This window comes from Stegodyphus dumicola, chromosome 3 (genome assembly GCF_044657685.1).
Source record: "Stegodyphus dumicola isolate Sdum_Otavi_A_Nest chromosome 3, ASM4465768v1".
Taxonomy (NCBI): domain Eukaryota; kingdom Metazoa; phylum Arthropoda; class Arachnida; order Araneae; family Eresidae; genus Stegodyphus; species Stegodyphus dumicola.
Genome location: NC_140770.1, coordinates 188,268,771 through 188,287,320, shown reverse-complemented (window position 1 = coordinate 188,287,320; position 18,550 = coordinate 188,268,771). Strand labels below are relative to the sequence as shown.

At 34.8% G+C, this 18,550-nt stretch overlaps 1 protein-coding gene across 4 annotated transcripts in view; it reads right to left on the bottom strand.

Annotated features, from left to right (window-relative positions):
- The window catches only part of LOC118184280 (nephrin-like), a 373,546-nt gene that overhangs the window by 184,590 nt on the left and 170,406 nt on the right, over positions 1-18,550 (bottom strand). For all 4 annotated transcript variants that reach the window (XM_085813709.1, XM_035353934.2, XM_085813711.1 and 1 more), the window contains exon 5: positions 15,240-15,530. In XM_085813709.1, the coding sequence (XP_085669835.1) occupies positions 15,240-15,530 (291 nt within the window). The remainder of the gene's footprint in view (positions 1-15,239; positions 15,531-18,550) is intronic.

Below are 18,550 nucleotides of genomic sequence, written 5' to 3'. Positions count from 1 at the left end.
TTCTTTGAAACTAAGCAGGATATAAAATTTATGATCATTAGTTTTGGATATATTAAAAATTTAATACCATTTTTTTCTATGATTTTCAAAATATTTTACTAATTTATTTTTAATATTTTTTCTTTTTAAGTAAAATGTAAAATACTGCTCATTATTCTTAAATGATATGTTTTTAACCATCATGCAAAATTTGAAGGAGTTTGATGCGGTATTTTTTAGGAAAAGTGTACTAAACTAGCACACTATCACATAAGATTCGTCAAACATAAGAGAAATTAAACTGGTTTTTAAAAACATTAAGCTTTAAATTTACACTTTATGTGTTTTATATAATCCACAAGCTGTCTATTTTAAATGAAAAAATAATTTAGAGTATACGGTTAATTTGAAAAACATTATACCGTAATAACCTCTGTCCCGAAATAGTTGCATTTCGCCACTCAATATGTCACATGTCCCCCTAACAGCGTTACATTTTGTCCATATTATATAACTCAGAATGCATATAAATGTATATCATCTTAAGAATTATCTAATTGTTGCCACATGTTCTATTCAAATACTATGTTAAATTTAAAACGATGTATAAAAGAAATTAAGCAAAGAACAACAAAAACGAAAGAGAAACAGTTTTTCACAGATGATTCAGTATTTCTCATTCAATTAATTCAGTTCTCACTTCGCGACAAGGCAAAAATACTTAAAATCTCAAGATGTATGTATTGAAAATTATGAAATAAATCTTAAATACTTATTTCCTCGAGTAAATTCCAGAATGGATTAAGCATGATTTAATTCGCAATAATAAAAGAAATCTTTGTTATTGTGACGCTTACTTTCTCTCTCTACGTTGGCAACAAATCTACTATTCTGCTGTTTCAAATGTAAACAACCAATGGCCGCCACGGCAAAACTTATTAGGCTTAGCGGCACTTAAACAACTTTTAAATTGTTAATAATTCTGAAATTACTGCATACAGATTTACTAAAAGCATAAAAGCCTTAACCGGAAGATAAGAACAACATAATTCGATCATTTTTAAAGGGAAAAATGCACAATTTACAAGCGTATAAGAATAATAAAGAAACTGAGATCACTGAGCCGAGTAACAGAGTGGATACATATATGCATATATTTATATACTTTTGTTGCGGCCGATTGCAACCAAAATACGGGCTGCACATCTACATGTTATAGCAGTCGTATATACAAAATTTGAACGTTCTGAGGCTACTTGTTTTTGAATTATGCGAGATACATATGTACGTACATACATCGCACAGACGCCACGAAAATTTCTCTTCAGAATTCATTTTAAATTAGTTTTACAATTTTTTTGGGGGGGCGAAGAGTCCTTTGTACAGATATCACGACGCAAAAACATCGCTAAATTGCATTCGATAAAGGTGAAAATGAGTATTTGCGTTGAAATATGATGACTGAAACTTTTTGCGAATACAATACTTCCTTTTTACTTCGTACAAGGAAGTAAAAAAAAACGATTTTGATAATGTAAAACTATCTTTTACACATTTCTGGGTGCCCACCAGCGGCCGAGCGGTAAAGTCGCTGAACACTGGTAGTTCGGTCCGAGGTTCGAATCCCGCGAACGGGCTGGCTGCATGGGTGTTTTCGTGGTTTTCCCCATGTGTAACGTGTATACGAGCCAGTTTCCCTTAGAAAGTCCTCCACGAAGGCATCCCTCCCCTTAGGCAGATAGCCCTAGTGTGCTTTGCCATAATTAAATACACATTACAGGTGACAGGTGTGTATCCTTCTCTTAGTTTAAAAGAACTTATTCTACAATCTCATTTGTGATATAACTCATTTTAAGAGATTCGTTGCGTTCGTGGCCTACCAAAGCCCGCGTGGTAAAATTACTGAACTAATGGTAATTCGACCTGGGTTCAAATCTCAACGAACGGATGGCTGCAAGAGAGGTTTCCCTGACGTATAACGTAAATGAAAGCCAAATTTCCTTAAGAGCCTTGCACCATTTTTCTTCGCGTAGCGTGATATGTTAGAATGATCACAACAGCTAAGATCTTTAACAAACGGGTAGGATTTCAAGACTTTTACAATATTAATGAGATAGGCCGTTATTGCTTAATAGTATTTAAAAATTGTTAATCAAAGTTGAAATACGCGTATTACTAATTAAAATTAAACAAAGAGTAGTGGTAAGGCTAAATGTCAGTGTTATGTGAGAAGAAAATGACTATTAGTAATAAATGATTTGATATGATCAGAATTTTTTAAAAATGCCACAGCATAATTTTAGAAATTAAATTGAGTTTTCTTGATTAATTTTACAAAAATCATATATTATTAATGTAATATCTATAGCTGTATTCTATTTCACTCCACATTTAATTTACATGGCTTATGTCTGAATCCTCTAATTAAAAAATGCCACTGCCTTTTTAGGAGCCCCACTGCCATGCGAAGAACAATATTCAGTACTTAATAATGCTAGTATTGTATTATAAATTCAGTAACTTTATCTTATAATCTTAAGTTATCTTGTAACTTTAAATACTCTCCAAAGATTTTAGGTCCTTATAAATCTTATAAGTATCCTTACATATCTTATAAATATTAGCCGCGACTTTTGTAAGTATTCTGTATTTTTTCTTAAAGCATGTATAACGCGTGGACTTAGAATAGAACTAGCGAATTCTAAAACAAGTGAGATAAGACAGTATGTTCTGTGGAGAAACTTTACACCTCGAAGATGACATCCGTCCTAGATCGCGGTTTACGAAATCGAACGTAATTTCTGCAGAAATCAGTTACAGTGGCATACAAGGCCTGTTGTTTAGTACATATTTTTTTCTTTTGTTACAAGATATTTTGAATATCAGAGTATTACACATTGTTGCGTGCGTACGGTTTAGTAATAAATTGAGTGCTCAAGTCCTGTGAAAAGTGAATAAAATTTAATTTTATCACAACAAATAAAACAAAATGCTGAAATTTCTTCAGAGATATTCGTACAATATCGCAATATCTCACAGTAGTCATATTTTAAACTATTAAAACGTTTTACAGAACACAATTCAAAACAGAGAAAGCTAATTCAATCCCACCGCGAATCCACTACAGTCATAAGTAAACAACTCATAAAACAACTGAATTGAAATGTTTTCCTACAACTTTTATAAGCTTTTCAATGTGTAACGATATGAGTCTCGTAATTTCTCGAGTTTTTTGGAAAGTAAAAGAGTACAATTACTAGATAACTATTTATTAAATGCACGTGCTCCTGTATTTAATTTTTCCGGCGTAGCTTCCTCTTCAAATAAGTCTCGTGCTGCATTGCACAGGAATATAAAACAATTTTAATTACAAATTCTACTAAAAATAGCTAAGTATAAATAAAAATCCTTAACAATATGAACATTCCTATTACATAATTTAATATTATATACTATAAGGGGAACTATATGGTATGTATACATATATATGCATAAGGCAGTGCATTTAATGAATACTGCATATGGTGTACAAATAAGGCAAATGCGGTACATTTAAGTGATGACAATGAATGTGAAAGAAAGATTTTTTACACTACCAATACAGTATATAAATGACATTATGCAACACTCTTGGTATTTCATAAGTTAAATCGGCGTGCTTACAATAGTGGAATGAACACTTATATTACGAAAGTTACATAACTATGTGTAACAATATATTACACCGTATGAGTACAAATATAGGCTCAAAATGTCAGGAAACTGATTCGAGGGAACAAAGATTTCAATATCAAAAGAGCTAAATAATTATATAAAAAAAAATAAATACTTATATTACAGAAGCTGAAACCGAAATTTAGCTCCTTGGGGAATCACAGCGATGACAGCTGTTCCACATTACTGCTTTTTCGCAATGCGATATGTAGTGATAGGATGTAGTTTCGATAAGGCAACATTGTTATTTTGAGCATTTTTCCACTACGCTGCGCGAAAAATGGGTGCTGGATTTTTTAGATGGAACTTCGCCATCAAGCAGCATTCAAAGTAATAGTGATTTGGGCTGCATACTTTCCCACATTCGCCAGGTGTCTGTGTTGGAGGGACCAAACCTATGCAGATATGCTTTTCACGATCCATTTTCTGTTAGGAAATGTGACATGCTGCCAGTTTTTCTATGTAGATCCATGCTTACATTTGGGAGCATTGCATGTGTATGTGGACTCCTTGTAGCATCATTCCAGCCGGTTTTCAACTGTCCTATAAGAAGTTTCCAGGTGGAATGGTTTAGCAGCGAGACTGGAAGTGTTGTCGGACACTCAAGTAAAGATGCACTACTGGCAGCTTCTTTAGCCACTGCGTCTGCACTTTCATTTCCCAGTATTCCTACGTGCGCTGGCACCCGACTGACCGCAGAAAGAAAAGGCATAGGGATGCTGAAGAGAGTTCTCTGTATTTTGTGAAGAGGGCTCCTGCTGTATATGCTTGAGAGTGCTTGGAGGCTTGAGACAGAGTCCGTATAAATATGAAATTGATTAAGATCATTCTTACGACTGTGGCTGATTGCTGCGTATCAGTGCTGCTGATTGCTATCAGTTCTGCCTGAAACACTTCTGTAGAGAAACTGAAGTTCGATATAAGAGACTGTTAATTTATCTGGATTTTTGCATAAAAAATAGCTTAGTTTAAGTTATAACCAAAAGAAAGATGTGCAACTGAAGTTAAAATGAATCCTAAATTGTTTAATTAATCCGTCAAATGCTCATTGGGTCATTAGCTATGGTTTCTTTTTCCAAAGTAAGTTACAACTAGATATATTCGAGGTGCCATTAAGTTTTCATGTATACCATCAAACCTATATTTGTCTTTTCTACTATTCTGACAGTTCTTCCTATTTCTAAAATAGTATCTTTGCAGTAATAAGTCGCAGACACGGCGCATACTCGCAGGCGCATACATTTGGTACATATAATTTAAAAACTGTAATTATCGATTGCTAAAATTGCATATAGTAGCATGACTTCAGTTTCATACTGAAAGCTATTTCAAAAATACAGCTAATGTTTGTTATTATGAGAGCCTTATTTAAAGGGCCTAAGAGACTCAAATTGGCCTTGACTACTATATTATATCGTTACATATATCATATGCCCACTATGTAACTTATAATACGTTCTCCTTAAATACCCAGCTTCAGAAGATTAGGGCTTCATGTATGCTAAACATGAGTAAAAAAGATTTCCTCAGAATGTTTTAATTTTCTTTTTTGTTCTTTTTTTTTTTTTTTTTGTTTATTTTGTTTGCTTTTCGAAAACTGTTTCTCCTTCCAGAATATGGTGGAGATGTAGCAAATTTAAAAGCAAGAGTTTCCTCCTTTGGCCTAATATGGGAAGAAATTTATGTTTCTCCTTCCAGAATATGGTGGAGATCTAGCAAATTTAAGAGCAAGAGTTTCCTCCTTTGGCCTAATATGGGAAGAAATTCATACAAAGAACTTCTTACTTGAGAGCAATGAACCGTCAAACCCAATCAAAAGTTTTTCTTCTTTTACAGTTGCAATATAGTATATATTCTTATTAGCATGTTGGATGAAACATTTTTCGCCAACATAATCCAAAAATTAGCTACAAAACAGAAATGATTTAATCTATCTCAACTTTATCAATAGCTGTTATTGTCAAGCGGTAAAATTTTCCATCATTTATCAATGTCTGTATTTTCTAATAAAGACACTGCAGTGTTTCCTTCTTTTCATGTCTGGTCAAGTTAAGTGTTTGAATAATTTCGAACGCCAAATTTCACACAATTTTTATCTTTCGTTGAATTCTAATTTCATATGAATTTCATACTATCTGCTTCCAAAATTAACCTCCAATAATTTATTTCATCGCTTTTTCGTAAGTATTAAAACACATTGAGCTAATACTTAAAACTAATGGTCCTGAAACTTCAAACGATTAAGTAAAATCAAAGCAAAATCCATTTAATTGCTCTCTCTCCAACGGAAATTGCTTTACTCTAATCAAACTTCCCTTGTCTCGTGCCGAAACCCTCACTTAATGATATATCTTATTATGCTAATCGTGCAATGCAAGTTAACGTACAACGGACCAATGAACTAATGAAGTCCTGCCATGCTATCCGTGAGAAATTAATGACTTCGTCAAAGAACAGCGCGTGAAGCTTAACATGTTATTTTATGTCTGGATCGATTTTTCGTTCTTTACGTAGGCTTCAGAACAGTCTGCAGACTCTAATATCTTTTCGCTTTAACTCATTCTACGATATCTAATTCTGAACTATGAATTGTTAGTAAACTTTTATCAGCGACGACATGCAATTTTTTGCTCTTATTACTTTTGGATATTGACCTTAAGCATATGTATTTCTGAAATTCCAGTCTCTTTTTGCGTCTTATTCATTGCATCAAGGATTACTAATTTCTTTAGATTTTGCAATCGATTTTTGTATTGAAAATTGTTTTAAGCTGAAATGACAACAAGTACTTTAAGGCATTATTTAAACATGAGTTTAAAAAAGAAAGTTATGTATTAGCTTATTAGGTTGTTGGTGTGTGTGTGTTATTTCTTTGTTAGCTGTTTCAGTATTGTATTTACAAACCGTACTTAATGTTCTATATTTAAGTTCTACATTTAACAGTAACAAAACCAACCGACAATATTTAGTTACATTCGACAAATATTCGTTTTTCTCTTAAAATGGTTATCACTATAAGCACGAGCAGATATAAAAGATCCTACTTTTCTGCAGCATTCTTACCATATTCATGAAGAAATGTGTAACTTTTCTCTCTTTGTTTCAAACAGCACAGCATATTTGAAACGTTAATAATGTTATAGTTTCCGAGTTCTTATGTAGACAAAGCTGCTGTTACAGTGGCTTGGGATACAATTATTTTTCTGATCATTTTCAAATTGAAAATAAGAATATAAATATATGCATAAAAGAAAATCCTCTAAGGGGCCGCCAAAATTATGGAATGGCTCTCAAACTACAAGATACTCATGAAATTGCATGTATCATGAAAATGAGTAATTAACTTTCGTGTAGTAAGTGGAATTCAATAGATCATTTCTTTCATACAGAAAAAAACACAAAGGTGGAGGTAAACGGTCTATGGTGGCCATACAGCGAGACTTCCGCATCCAGTCTAAAGGATAGAATAGTATTCCTCATATAAATATCGGTAGATATTTGGATACAGCAGAGCTAAACTGTGCCGATGCTCCATGATACTGGAACCATAGACCATATAATATGGAGCTTTCCATGATGCATTTTGTGGGATTACTCTGATATCACACAAGCGAAATCAGCCACAACAAGATTTTGGAATGTACAAGCTGACCATAAGCTGCTTTGATACGTTTTGAGATATTCGTGTTTTTTGTAATTTTTAAATTTAAAGAAATCAATTTTGTAAACCTGACGAAATCTAAGTTTTTGTACTACCCTCTTGAACTGTATTTATATTTAGAAACATTTTGTACTTATTATAAAAATAACAAAGCACAAAACGTTTGGCTTCCGTACAACAAAATTTGACCGATATATTTAATTTCTAAATTTGAGATATTTCCTAACATTTTCAATTTGTATTGAGGGCCAGTTAATATATATATTAACTCTAACTTGACTTTTCCCCTTACCTTAGTCAATGATTCAATGATAAATCATCGTAACAGGTTTATTAATTGGTCATCGTTGTTCTGATGACACACCCAGATACACTTAAGGTTCATGTTGTTTTTGCCAGGAAGTCAGTAATCTTTTACAGTAAATTTTGACTTAAACACCCAGCTGGAGGCATAGTTTTGCAACAATATATGTCTAATTAGAATCTTCAGAGGAGTTATCAGGGTCAATGTTCCTTCTTACCTTCTTCGGGAACATGCAAGGACCTGACTCGGAACAGAGAGCTTACTAAAGCTCTGTTCACTAATTGTGGGAAGTAGACAGGATACACAAGAAGGGTATATAAAAACCTTTATTTTCTCTATTTACAAAAACTTCCGTACTTCGGAATACACAGACCCGCTACTCGGGGTCTAACGTAAAAGTATAAAAAATAAAACTAAACTCTAATTTAACTTTAGAATAATAAACGTGGAAGATTGGCCTTATATTAACAGGAAGCGTATGTAGTACAGAGAACTGTGAACACTACAATACGTTTAAATTTATCAAGAGGATTAAAACCTCTGGCCTGGAAGGCAACAAGCAACTGCGTAACTTCTAAGGTAAGCGGCCTGATTCGACTCACTGATTCCTCTCTCTCGCTTGGCAAAAAGCCACAACTTAAATACTTGGCGTTCGCCAGACAAACTTTGCATAAAAAACTTAACGCTTATAATTCTGGCCGGAAGTAGAAAATAAGAAGTGATAGTAAAGATTTAAAATAAAATAAACGTTAGTAAAACTTAAGATCCTTACATACTTCCCGCCAGAGTTAATTAGTTTGAAACTGAGGTCTAAAACGACCTTGTTGAAAACTTTTAGCTCTAGAATCTAACGCGAGGCCAATCTTTTACAAATATTTTTCGCTAGAAACTAGAAATTTAAAAGAAAGATATTTGTTTTTTACAAAAGCAGCTCCCAGGATACACACTTTTTTTTCATCTGTACTGCATCTAAACAGGAACTTTTATTCAATTCTGGTTCCTTCCAGAGATCTGGAAGGAAAACTAGTTTAATGAAATGTTACACAATGAAATGGCAAGTAACATGTATAATTATATTTCACTTAACATTCTTATTTCATTCATGACTATTTTAATTATCTCTCCCCGTGCTCTCTGACATGTGTTGTAAAAGAACACCAAACACGAATGTGTTTCTGTCTACGTGTTCCACACTTTCTCCTACAATCAAAACACTAACGTGTTAAAATTAAACATAACAAGACCTCTTAACACACCCTAATTTCAACTCTAAACCCTGAGGTACTATTCTAAAAGTGGCTAACTCTAAAGTGTAGCGTCAGAGAGCCTAACTACATCATTCAACCTTTAACACATATTCGCCATGCTTTAGTCTTTTTACAGTCACACGAATAAAAAAAATTTTAACATTCACTTTTACCATATCACGGTATTTCTTAACATTTAAAATAACAGTTCACATTGTATATAAGAAGATATTAACATGCCGTTAATTTTACACGTTTGAAAACATACATTAGTAGTACATTGTTAACTTCTATTCTTTTCAAAGCAAGTGCCAATTCTTTCTACATTGAAATAATACATTTCAAAAAGTCTTTCAGACTAAACTTCTTTCCTGCTAGAATGTTTTAAATAAAATTTATACAATAACTTTTTACAATATTTAAGTCTTTACACAACGCTATTATACATCAACTTTAGTTTTACGCACGAGTAATTGAAAAACATAATACCAAAATCGGTAACAACTCATTTCTCGCCCTTTTGGCGATAAAGGTAGACCTCCCATGAGGTAAAACTTCTTGAAATCTGCCACTTGCAGTAAGAATGAAAGATTAACTTAATGTTTGCAAAGTAACATAAAATTTTACTTATCTTTGTGATATTCGGACATCCTTTTCTGGGCCCAGTCTTTAAAGGTATTGCAGATAGTAGTGTGATTTATCCTCCTTCTTGTACGGGCTCGCCCTTCAGTGCTTTCCTCTGGAAGCTTACTTTTTTCACCAGTTCGGTCACCCTTGAATACTTTCTTTTTCTCCTCTGCTTGTGGTCTTGGCCGTTTGATGGCAGCTGGTCTTGGCGGAACCGGGAAACTTCTTTTGTGTTCCTGCTTGGACCTCGTTGCTGGCCGTTCAAATTTTCCTTGTAACTTTTCCTCCGCCGCTGATGGCCCTTCCGCAGTTCGGCGACATTTACTGCGGAGAGTCCTGTCGGATGAGTATATCTTCCGTTTTAGAGCCGGGTTATAGTTGCCGTCATTTCTCCTGGTTCTCTTCACATACGTAGTCCTTCTCCCTTCTTCATTCTGGGGGTGTTCGTGAACTCTCTTTTCTGGACGGTGGAACGGCTTCTTTTTCTTGCTACCTTCAATTTTTCCGCGGGGAAATTTTCTATTCACTTGCTCCTGCCTGTTAATGGCTTGCCCTTGTACTTGTCGTTGTTCCACCTCTGGAGCTTGTGCCTGCGGTGTCTGCCGTGCCGGATCCTGCAAAAGATCTGAAAATATTTGCATTTAATTACGATCGAAGTAGGGTTTGATTTGATCAATGTTTGCGGAGCAGGTTTCACCATTTCTGGCTTTTAACACTACTACAGCGTGAGTTATTTTTTCTATAACATATGGTCCTTCAAATCGTGGAAAAAATTTGGCAGTCTTATCTTCTGGTGCTGAAGAAAGTGAATGCTTAATTTTTAAAACTTCATCCCCTACTTTATAAGTTACTCCCCGTCGTTTCAAATCATAATAGAGCTTCTGTTTTCTTTGTGCTACTTCCGTATTCTTTTTTGCTTCTTTTATTAGTTTTTCTATATACCCATTTTAAATTCTGGGGCTCTTTGTTGAATACTTCCGTATTCTTTTTTGCTTCTTTTATTAGTTTTTCTATATACCCATTTTAAATTCTGGGGCTCTTTGTTGCACATAAAATAATTTATCTAACGGCGTTATAATCTTTCTGCCTAAAAATAACTCAGCAGGAGTTTTGCCCGTTGTATCATGTTTTGCGGTCCCAAGGGCGAAAGCAAATTCATTGACATAGTTATTCCAGCTTTTATGAAAATTTTTAACATAACTACGGATAATTTTCACTATATTTCTATTGACCTGTTCCGCTATATTTGATTGCGGCCGATACGGGACCATTTTTAAATGACGTATGCCCAGTTTTTGGCACATGTCTTCAAATATATTACTTACAAATTGAGGACCATTATCCGATATAACTTTTAGGGGCGCCCCGTATTTTAAAATATATTTATTTAAAATAGAATCAGTAACTAATTTCGCGGAGGCTCGTTTTAAGGGAACAATTTCGGTCCATTTACTAAAATGATCAACCATAACAAGGAGATAGCGACATTTATTTAACTGACTTTTTGGGAAAGGGCCCAATAAATCGATGCCAATTATTTCATTTGGAAATTCGGATTTAATACTATTTAGAAACCCGGCCGGGCGGAAATTAATATAATTAACTGCTTGACATGTTGGGCAGGACTGGACATACGCCCTTGTTAACTTTTGCAGTTCAGAAAAGTAGACTGCCTCGCGTACGCGTTGGATAGTTTTTCGAATACCAGCATGAGAAGCTAAAGGGCTGTCATGGAGCTCCTGCAGGATATTTAATCTAAGACTAGCTGGGATAACAGGTCGAAATTCGTTGTTGGAATTCGTAGTTTTTGTATAGAATAATAGACCATCTATTAGTTCGTAATGGGCCGCCCTATTTCTTATCGCCACAATATCTTGGTGGCTAAAATTTTCAGGATCCTTTAAATACTCATAAATGCTTCCAAACTCAGGATCCTTACCCAGTTCGGTTATTATAGTTTCTCGGGAATTTATTGTACATGCTGTGAGCATTGCCACCTTTACGGTATTAACTTGTTCGTCTATTTTAATTCTTGATAGGGCATCTGCTACGATATTTTCCTTTCCGGGGGTATGCTTGATTACCAGATTATATTCTTGCAGCTTGAGTGCCCATCTTATTAAGCTTGGGGATAAATTTTTCCCTGAGTACAATCTAGTTACCGCCGCATGATCAGAGTACACTGTTATCGGCGCCTTTCCAAAATAGACTCGGAACATTTGCACTGCTAACAGAACTGCAAGTGCCTCTCTCTCGGTCGCGGAATAGTTTCTTTGTGTTTGATTTAAAGTTCGGCTAAAAAATGCCACGGGCTGCTGAATTTGCGAAAGTACCGCTCCTACCGCATAATCCGAAGCATCCGCTGAAATTTCTAAATTCTCATCCTTTTCAGGAAATTTCAACACAGGGGCTTGCGTTAATGCTTGTTTTAATTTTTCGAAAGCACTATTGGCTTCGGCCGTCCACGAGAATCTTGCCTTTTTCCTTTTTAATTTTAACAACGGCTCAGCGATAGCCGCAAAATCTTTTATAAAGGACCTATAATATGAACAAAGTCCTAGAAAAGAAGAGAGATTCTTTGCCGTGTTTGGAGTCGGATACTTTTGTACAGCGATTATTTTTGATTCGTCTGTCTCGATTCCTTTTTGAGATATTTTGTAACCTAAATATTTTAATTCAGGGGCTGCAAATTTGCACTTTTCGACATTAACTTTTAGACCGGCCTCATTTAATAAAGAAAACACCTGTCTTAAATCCTGTACATGTTGGTCGAGATTATCACTAGTAATAATGATATCGTCTAAATAGATAAATGTGGACTTTCCAAGAACAGGTCTTAACACAATGTCCATGCATCACTGAAATGTTGCCGGGGCCCCTGAAAGGCCAAATGGCATAGGCAAAAATGCATAAGTGCCAGACTTGGTTATAAAAGCAGTCTTAGGCACGTCCTCAGGCCTAACCCCTATTTGAAAATAACCAGTCGTTAAGTCTAAAGTCGTCATAAATTTGGTTGATTTTATGTTCCTTAGAATTTCTTCAATGATCGGTAACGGATATACCGGATATTTAGTTATGGAGTTTAATTTACGGTAATCAATATCGAATCTCCACCTTTTTGGATGCGTCAAAGGATAGTCATTATTTTTCTTACATAAAACCACGGGGCTAGCATAACTACTTGAGGTGGGCGTTATGATCTTTTTACGTAGCATATCGGTAATATGCCATTCTATAATTTTTTCCTTATTCTTATCATACCGGTATGGTTTTTGGCGAACTGGCATTGCATCTCCGGTGTCAATACTATTGTTAGTAACCTGAGTAAATCCTGGAATATCGCTAAATAACGAAGCAAATTTACTTACCATTTGTCGGATTCTTCCTTGCTCGTCATTAGGTAGGTGGTCAAGATTTACCATCGGCGGTTCAGCCTTTTCTGTACGCACTGGTTTCATTGTCAGCTTAAGGGACGCTTCATTAAAATCCAGCGTAGCTTGTGCGTCTGAAAGAAAATCTATTCCTAAAATTATATGTGCTTGCAGATTCTTTACTATAAAAAACATCACCTTTACTTGTTCGTCCTTGATACGGATATACAACGGTACTTTACCTATGCACTTACATTTTTCTCCTTGCGCCGCTAACACTGTCGTATTATCCGAATTATATATGCGGTATTTGCGAAAATACTTCCTAAAAAAATCTTCTGCCACACAGGAACACTGCGTGCCGGTATCCAGGGGTGCGGTGGCTGGGATATTATTCACCAACACTTCAATCTTCGGAAAAATCAAATTTTTCACCATTACTGTATTTAACTTGTAGGAAGAGGGGTTTTCGTGGCCTTCGGATTTCCGCACCCTCCCGTCAGCCGAAATCCGTTTTAGTTTAAATTATTTTTCATTTCCGTGCTTTCCTTCTTTTTCCCCTGGCCTTGGGACTTTTTTCCTGGATTGCTATTGAACTGTCGACGTTCGCCGGCTGTTTTTGAATGCTCGGGTTTCCTTGCCCACTGATTCGCTTTGCTTCCGTAGCCGTGTACTTGAGTTTGCTGTAGTCTTGGCGCACCAAATTGGTTTTGCTGTTGATATTGGCGTCTTTTTTCGACGTCCGCCGTTCTTCTACTTTCAAACTGGATTGCTAGCTCAAATAACTTTTCCAGTGTAGTCGGATTTCTTAATTCAATAAAGTCTTGCACTTGGGGCAGTAACCTCGGCAAAATTACTTGAATTATTTCAGGATCCGGACGGTTTCCATACAAGAGTTTGAAGACGTGAATTTTTCTTAAAATAAAACATGAGAGGTTTTCGATTCTTTGTTGATATATACTGAAAAGTCCCGTTTCTAATTTCGCACGATCCCTTACAACAGGGAAGGATTTTAGTAGGGCAGTCTTGAAATTTTCGTAAGTATAGGTGGGACTTCCTGCTTGACGCAAGAGACTTCTGCCTATACATTTGAACCAGTTAAGCGCTTGGCACCACAAAGCGCTGGTAGCTAAGGTAACTTTTTGAAACTCGTGCACGGGGTAGAGCATGAAGTGGTCATCCAATTTTTCCCAAAAACTGGTTACCGGTGAGTTTCCATTAAATGTTGCTTCTGGTTTCATCGAAGCGCGCATGGTGTGGACGATGTAACCAAATCCTTCCAGGGCGGCAGCTGGCATTTCTGGATTCTGAGCCGTTTCTGCAGGCAGCACAGGTTCTTCTTGAAACTCGGCCATGGTTATTCTTCTTCGTTGGGCGCCACTATCAGGGTCAATTGTTTCTTCTAACCTTCTTCAGGAACATGCAAGGACCTGACTCGGAACAGAGAGCTTACTAAAGCTATGTTCAAAACTGTGGGAAGTAAACAGGATACACAAGAAGGGTATATAAAACCCTTTATTTTCTCTATAAAAACTATAAAACAAAATATAAATAACTCTCTATAAAACAAAAACTTCCGTACTTCGGAATACACAGACCCGCTACTCGGGGTCTAACGTAAAAGTATAAAAAATAAAACTAAACTCTAATTTAACTTTAGAATAATAAACGTGGAAGATTGGCCTTATATTAACAGGAAGCGTATGTAGTACAGAGAACTGTGAACACTACAATACGTTTAAATTTATCAAGAGGATTAAAACCTCTGGCCTGGAAGGCAACAAGCAACTGCGTAACTTCTAAGGTAAGCGGCCTGATTCGACTCACTGCTTCCTCTCTCTCGCTTGGCAAAAAGCCACAACTTAAATACTTGGCGTTCGCCTGACAAACTTTGCATAAAAACCTTAACGCTTATAATTCTGGCCGGAAGTAGAAAATAAGAAGTGATAGTAAAGATTTAAAATAAAATAAACGTTAGTAAAACTTAAGATCCTTACAGAGTGAGTGTAATTTGTTTTACATTTAGCCCTGATACGTCCCATTTATAATAGAAAAGTGCAAACGTAGTGAGGTAATGTATCGGCAAAAATAAAGCATCCCAATATTTCTTGGATACACTCAATTCAATTCGAAACTTGCATCCAGCATTTGAATTTCCAGCCTCAGAAGTAGTAGTTAAATCTTTTACAGACATATCCGATTCCCCAAAACCACTCGCCTTATATATATTTTAAGCTCCAAAATGTGCTCGAATACAACTGGTTAAAGTAAAATACTCATTGGAGACAAGTGTATTGTAAAGGTCTAGCTTAAGAAATTAAAACTATGTGACTCACAGTGAACACTTAGCTTGACAGAAGCAGCTATAGGTTCCGTAGTCATGATGCTGGATGCTTCACAACGATACACCCCATTGTTATCGGAAGCGTCCACCCGGAATGTATGGATGTTTGTTGTTACATGACCGCTGACAGTATATGTGGCGTCTACTTGCACATTCCCTCTTTTCCATATAAGATAAGGCGGTGGATTTCCTCCGCGTGTGATGCAAGCCAATGTCAATGTATCTCCAGATGTTACAACGTCTCCTTCAATATAGCCTTCAATTTGGGGGATTCCTGGAGCGTCTGAAACCCAAAAGTCGATTAATGCTTTTAATAATTTGAAAGTACATCATCAATAGAATAGATTCCCATATTAAAATGCTGTTTAAAAGTAAGGACTAAATTAATAAATAACAACATATTCTAAAATTTATGTCATTAAAGTTATATGGGGCATTACGTACATTAATTGTTCAACTTTCATATTCATGTTATGAGATTGACGAAATAGCATATTTTTAATTAGTTTTTCATTATTTTGAAACTTTTGCATAATTAACTACAATAGATTTCAAATACCATAAACAGTACATTTATAAAATATTTTAAAAATTTTAAATAGAACTAAATTAACAACTTATCTTTAATAAATAAAAAATTAATAAAAATAACTTTATAATATTATGCACTGTCCAAATTCTAACAGCAAATGTAAATAATCTATTTTGACAATATAAATATAATCTCACAGTGAGACAAATTATAACTACACAGTAAATAACCATAATGGAATTGTGACCACTTAGAATATCCTCATACGTAATGACAGCTTGGAGTAATTCTTTCTAGTACCTCTATTTACTCGGTTATTCTAAGTCATATAATATATTATGCTGAACAACATACTAGAAACCATCATGTATTATAAAGTACGTTCAATGCATCACAATAGATTATTTTAATTAATGTTAATGGTAGCTAGCTAAAAGAATCTAATTAATCCCTCATTAGCAATAATATCCAGCGCATTTATTCTTGAAGCAAAATGAAATATATTCGTTTCTTATTCTTGAAAAAATGTTATTAAGTTTAAAAAAAAATTTCCAAAAAATGTTTTAGAAGAACTGCATTATAAATTATTTTGGGGATTTTTTAAAGGATTTATCGACTTACAAAACATTGTATTTTTAAATATATAGCTTATGCAATAGCAAATTGTACATAAAAATCACTGAAAGCTCAAATAGTTTCTTCTCACACTATAAAATTTTAATATGTGCTCCATTGGTCATATAATATACTTTAAAGTGATAACCGATCTCTACTGTGATCGGTTATTATTTGCTTTGCTTTTAATGGCTTTAATTTATATGTTTTTAATGGCTCTTCTCAATATCTTCACAGCACCGTTAGTGCGTCCCCTGACCAGTGGATGTACGTACGGACATATAATCATTGGATGTGTGATGTAAACAAAGGGACATGTATAAAGCATTTGTAATGTGTGAGGTAAACTTGGCGGGTTCATTCTCGAGTATTTTTTCATTGTCGAGTATAAGTTATTACTTAATGCATAATATTTTTAAATATACAGTTTTTAAGAACTTAATTTCTGAAATCTCGTAATATATTTCTAATAGTCGTCTATAAAAAGAGTTTCATGGCTAAATTTACTTCACAAAAAGTAAAATTTACATATTTAATAACTGTAATGCATATCTTAAAGTTGACATGGACTATAATTTACATAAATCTTTAAATTATATATGTATTTTGCTTATTACATTTTATTTATTTCTTTAAGGTGAAGTATATATATGTTGCTTTCCAAAAGTTAAGGAAAAATCACAAAAATAGCGATAACTCGACCAAAAAACAAGCCATTTGGTATAAAATTTGAATATGTTGCCAAATTAGAGTTGTTGAGTAAAACTGCAATATGAAAATTAGTGGAGCTGTAATCGGAATGAATCATATGCAAGTAACATAAAACTGCATGTTTGAGAGAAAGCCTGTAAATTTCGCTGTGATCCTGAGTTAAGAAATCTGGAATAGCCAATTCGTAACAATGACCTCGAGGCACCATTTTCTCTGAGAACTGCGACTGCGATTGGGAGGCTAGATGCAGAAAAAAGTCAGACAGAAGTAGCCACATGGCTAAATGTGAGTCTTTCTGTGGTTCATAGATTTTGGCAACCATTTCTAACCACAGATTTGGCATTCAAGAAGTTCAGCCGAGGATGGCCAACCGCTGTGACCAGCGTCGATGACCGATATTTGTTGTTATGCGCATAAAGGAATAGAAACGGCATCTCCGACTCACTTCAAATGAAATCAACTCAATCACGGAATGTGGACAGGTTGCAGTTCCGCTTGATAAGTCGTGATTTTTCTATTGGAATCAACAATTATTCCATTGTTTATAGTCTTTATTTTTGCATTTTATTAATGATTCGATTTTAATTATTTACAAATCTCAGATATATATATATATATATATATATATATATATATATATATTATATATATCCGTAAACTTAAAAAGATATATGAACTTTAAGAAGCTCAAACAAACCATTAAAACAAATGCACTAAAATTTTCAATAAATTTTTGTGAAATAATATTATAAATAAAGTGAATAAATGTGTAGACGGTTTGGAACAAATACACATAACAAAGTCCAAACGCATATCTAGTCAGATTGCATAATTACAGCTCTAACTTCAATAGGGAACATCGTCTTGAGCCTCACTGAACAAAGTTAGAGCTTCTGCTTTCAATTCCCAAAAGAAAGCTTAAAGCTAAATCTTTGAAATAATGAAGTCTGACGAAGTAACGGGGAAACACTTTCATGAGTAGGATTGAAGCAGCTGGACATAAAAGCCTCAAAAACAAGAGCACATAAAGAGTGCAACTATGATGCTAAATAAAACATACCACTATGTCAAATTCTCTTCTCTGATTTTTATATTTAATCTTTTGGGCTACGAAGATACCCGCTGCATGTTTTCATGACTGACAATGTTAGAAAACATAAGCCATCAGTCACTGACTTGTGGCTTTCTTGGCCTTTGTCCAGCATCCTTGATGTGGGCATAGCAATATATTGATATTTTGCCTTACCAAGCTTGTCGACCCAAAGAGTAAGCATTATTCTTCTTTTAGTATCCTGAGGACTTCGGAACATTTTGTGATCCAATTCTTCCATCTTGCGATCCAATTCCACATCTTGTGATCAATTTCTTAGCTCAGGATCTCTGTGAGATATTAGAGATAACGCAATTTAAAATCTTCAAATCCCTTTATGAGTTATGTAAAGGAG